The following is a 4,959-nucleotide window of genomic DNA, read 5'->3' on the forward strand; positions in this document are numbered from 1 at the left end:
GTGTGTTTCTCCACAGTTCCTATCTTTACATTCCCTTGGGCTAGATGTCCTGTGTATCATTTTACTTTCTTATCTACAAAGGCATCCAGAATGAAAATAGTGAGTTTGTCTACATTTAAAATACAACTTTATTGTAGTGCTAGTGCAAAATCCAAGCAAAGGAAGACAAAAAACCCCCCATCCAAATCTAACATCTTGGTAGACTCAGTTTTTGGGTGTGCAGAAGTATTATCCATCATTAAACTGTTTATTTTGAGGCATTATTTTCTTATGTCAAAAGTATTTGCCATAAGTGATGGCTCTACTAGTATTTCATTGGCTTCACTTCAAATCCTGTATCTGTTATTATGAAAGATCTTAACGGAGGCCTTGAGAGGCTGAATCCTGTAACACAACCCAAAGTTGCAAGATACAGTTGAGAATACCAAACAACTCATGTACAGACTGGCGACACCAGTATCATCCAATACTCAATCAGGTGAGACAGCAACTTTGATCATTGGCTATCTGTTATCTTCTATGATAATGGTTCTTCTAGGATAGGTGTCAACGTCCACAAATACGTAGCGGACCTCAAATCTTCCTCTCTCAGGATTCTGTAAGGAAAACAATTTCAGGCTGTTTTTTTTTTCTCTTTGGTAGTTTAAACTCAAGATTGAGCTTGTCAGCTCTATCAAGCAATTGTACATACCTCTTTGACTTCCACATGGACTGTTCCCCGCTTCCCTGATTCGGAGCCCTCAATATAGAACTTCAAACGCATGTATTTCAGTCCATCCTTTACGTATTCAATGTGACTAAAACAGCAAAACAAAAACCCAGCCCACCCAGCAAGGATACATGTTATATGCTAGTTAAACTTAAAATTTAAACTTCTTCTTTAGAGGAGCTGCTAAACTATTTTGTGAGAAAGCATTTTCCGATGCAATCCTCATGCTACCATGGGTTCATTCTCTACTCCTCTTCCGAAGCTCTGCTGTGAGCATATAAGGACTAGTAGTGGAGTTAAAAGAACTAACTAGCAGTTGAGGATTAACAGATGAAGTGCTTAAACATCCTCACCCCCGCCCTCCTCTCAAAACTCAACAGCAATCCAATGGCTGAAAATTCTGGAATTTCCCTGCATTTATTCTAAAGAACTCCCAGATTCAGAGCCTGACATGCAGAAAGGAACACCCACATCACCAAGACTGTCAGGATTTTAGGGTTTTTAGGCACTTAAAACTAAGTTAACAAGCCAAAGCACACAAACAACATTTTGTTAATTATCAATTATCAGGTTGGTTAAATCACATCAAAACAATTTACTATATGCTTGACTTATTTTGGCAATAATTTTGTTCTACTGCAGTCGTGTAACTTTGGCACTGATAACAGATCTCCAGTCTAAATACTGATATTTAGACTGGAGTTAGGTTATACTCAGTATTAGATAAAGGTCATGTTACGTTCAAGGTGACCACTTCCAGAAACTAATGGTCGAACTAGAGTTTTGGTGCCAGTTTATGTTTCCTATTGAAATTATTAACTGCTGCATACTACCAAGCTCTTATTTTCATCAGTCATGCCCAGATACACACTATGAATTAAGCTTCCAATATGTTTAAGGTGACATTATGGGTTACAGAGAACAAGGATGAATTAAGAGCTTTATTGCAGTAAATTCATATTCAAGGTGTTCATACACACACACACAAATTGCCCTTTTTTGAGACATTTAAGGTCATCCTTATACTGCAGACACAAACTCTATAATCTTACAAAGTTCTCAGCTCAAAAATTTATTTAAAATACTAAACTTCCCAACTGGTGGAAGTTAAATACTAGGAAAGCTTACAGTACATTTACTTATTTACAGAGTTTCTTTTACAGACAGGTGTTTAAAACATTTAGTGCATATCCTTTTAGTGCATATCCTTTTCATTTAGCAGCTCCACTTTGAACACTTTTTTACAGTCTGGTGAAAAGATAAAGCTTCCACCAGTAAATATCACTTTCCTTTGGAAAAAAAAATAAATTCTCAATTTCATGGTTCAAGTTATGTATCTGGGCTTATGTGTCCCATCCTGTATGAAGCCTCCTTGAGTAAATTCAAGTCAATGGACACAATAAAGACACAGCCTCTATTGGGTTATAGTGCAGGGAGATGTCACCTTTTCTAAGAATTATTTCTGTTATTCCCCTCAAAATGAGAATAATAAACACACTGATGAAAGGTTTAGGTGAGAGATGTTCTGTTAAATATACAGTATAGATGTGGCCTCAAGTACCAGAAATCAGTTTAAGAAATGGGCAGCCAGTATTGCAGATCAGCTTGGGACAATGTAAGCACTGCAGTGACTACAACCTATACAGTCAGACCCAGCCCAGCTTTAAACAGAGCAAGCTGGATTCTTGAAAGTCTGAAATGTAGTACTTCCTGCTCTTTTTGGCCTGATAAAAACTACTGCTTCAAAAGGAGAAAAACTCCTCAAGAACAACTTTTCAAAGAACAATTTCACTCTATTTGCAGGTTTCAGATTGTAAACTTCAGTCAGATCCCTGCTCCCCAGATACATGCTTAGGCCTCTGTACTACTCCAGACTATTTTTTTGAAAGCTCAGCTCTATGTTTACTGTGCTGGTTTTGAAGCACTCAGAATTGGCATTTTATATTGTATGTACACCATATTTAGTGACAGGTGCTCCACAAGACATACTGCAAAATACTGCTTTCATTTTCACTCAGAAGAAACAGGGTATGTCACATGCAGTTCATTAATCTAGATCTAACTTTCTATTATGTGATGCAAAATGTCTCTGCTGTGCAGAAACTGAGTCTGTATGGGGCAAACACCAAATGGCACCTGACAAGCTGTCGTCTTCCTCTTCTTGTTGCCTCCCCATAACCTTTAATAGATTCACCAAAAACACCGATTATCTGTAAGAGAAAAGAGGTTTGAGTTGTCAGAAGGTATCACATTGAAACAGATATTCCAGTATCAGGTCACCCCCCCTGCTGTGAATGCATTTTCTTTCAACAAAATGCCCCTTCTAAGTCTGACGTGTCAAGGGTGGAAGAGTTAATGAAAGAGAAGAATGTAAGGAAAATTCCTGTGCCTTTCAGTGCTTTTCTTTACAATCACATATTGGATGTCTAAAATAAATCCCACTATCTTCCATTTGTACTGTTCTCTGCCATTATGACATTTTAGCCTGTCTTCTTACTATTTTACACTTTACTGACATTTTGTGTAAGAAGGAAAAAAAAAAAATAAAGCATGAAATATTTGCTCATGTCTCCTCCAAGACAGTATGTTTCAAAGTTTAAAACACAAATACATTCCCCTCACATTATCTAAAAAACATTAAAAAATTCAATTTTTTTTGCCCAGATCTGTAAAGCCAGACCAAATTAATCTAGTTTTAACCTAGCTGGTTAAAAAGAGAGGGTGATTTTTACTGTGTAAACATTGCAGAGAAGTTTTAATTCTACAAACTTATTTAAAACCAGGCTTCATTTTATTCTAGTGTCAACCTGTTACTTCGTTTCTAGGCTATCCTCAGAGGTATCTGTGGCAATCTTGTTTGAAAGCTATTCTGTGCATTTCTTGGTTTGCCTGAAGCAGTGGCTTTTAGAATCCAGTTTTAGACTGACTTTTGTTTACATCTAGCTATCTTATGTGACTGTGGGATAACACAACTGTTCTCTCTTTTTCTGTTAGCCATGGGAATGCTATCTGTGTTTCTCATGAAGAGTTTAAATTCCTGGATACTTATGCAGTACTTCACAGTATGACTGAAACCTTAGTGAAGTGTCAGAACAGACACTTGTGAGATACCTTGTGCAAACTTTTGACTCAAAGTGAGACAGTAAACTACTGAGAAACAAAAACTTCTGACTAAGGTTCAAAAACCAACCTCAGGGTGAGATCTGCATTTCTCCAAGGTATCTCCATAGATCTTACTCGGACTAGAAGAAGAGAATAGCTCTTTAAAAATCACATAAAACAAACCACCTGTAACAGAAACAACAGCAAATGGAATGAAAACTAATAAAAGCAGATGGAGCTAATGAAAAGCATCTTCTGATAAAGAATATAATTTTTAGAAATAACCTGTAACACCAATTCCAACAAGCACCACAATAAAATAGGTAAAGTCTCTTCCAGCATCTTTCACTGAAATAGACAGAAAACAAGCAGGAGTTACAATCTTGTACAGTAAGATTTGAATAGCTTTCTTCTATAAATGCTTTTCTATTTGTCTGCAGCTCAAGTAACATTTTGGCACAAGAAAAAAATCCACTAACAGCTTCATAATGCCTCATCACTAAAAGAAAGAGACCATGGAACATATCTTGTACACAGCATGATTGTATCTTTCTACTAAGGCTTACTATTTTCTTTTTTACTACTAAATGTTTTCAAGACCCAGAATAGCACTTACTGCTATTTTTTGTGTACATGACAGCTAGGGTTTTTTGAAGTAGTAATGAGGTATTTAGCACTGCAGTATTCATGCTACCATGTAAACTCACAATCATTGCAATCCTTATGCAATGAAAGGGAAAAGTAAAAACTGAAAATGCGTAAGCTTGTAAGTTGCATACACTGAAAATAACTGATGAGTTCTTAATAAAGTGAACAATAAAAAGGAGGAATATTAGACCAAAATATGTATTTTATTTGAGATCATTAACTGCAGTTTATCTGACTAGTTTTTATCTATTAGTTTTTCTCTGAAGTGTCAGCATACATGCCAAAAAACCCCCACAACAACCCAACAGTCATATGAGATTCTCTGTTACAAAATATTTTTGAGAACCTGGAAAGAAACTACTCATCTGCTTAGGCGTTAAAGGTGTGCCTTTCAGTCAAGTACAAGTTACCGGGGTAACTTTAATAACAATTTCTCCTGTAGTCTTCTAACCAGTTGAGGGTGTTTTTACCAAATCTTTTCAAAGCACTTAGAATTTCTG

The 4,959-nt window shown here is 36.4% G+C and overlaps 1 protein-coding gene across 1 annotated transcript; it reads right to left on the minus strand.

Annotated features, from left to right (window-relative positions):
* Positions 1-503: 503 nt before the first annotated feature.
* Positions 504-4,159, minus strand: TIMM21 (translocase of inner mitochondrial membrane 21 homolog (yeast); the record flags this gene model as incomplete). The annotated part of the gene is made up of 5 exons (XM_010009460.1): positions 504-596; positions 692-797; positions 2,846-2,919; positions 3,900-3,997; positions 4,097-4,159. Coding segments are annotated over 5 exons (434 nt in total), but the record flags the coding sequence as incomplete, so codon positions are not given.
* Between the last annotated feature and the right edge of the window lie 800 nt (positions 4,160-4,959).

Source organism: Nestor notabilis, unplaced genomic scaffold, assembly GCF_000696875.1.
Source record: "Nestor notabilis isolate BGI_N333 unplaced genomic scaffold, ASM69687v1 scaffold10542, whole genome shotgun sequence".
NCBI classification, from domain to species: domain Eukaryota; kingdom Metazoa; phylum Chordata; class Aves; order Psittaciformes; family Psittacidae; genus Nestor; species Nestor notabilis.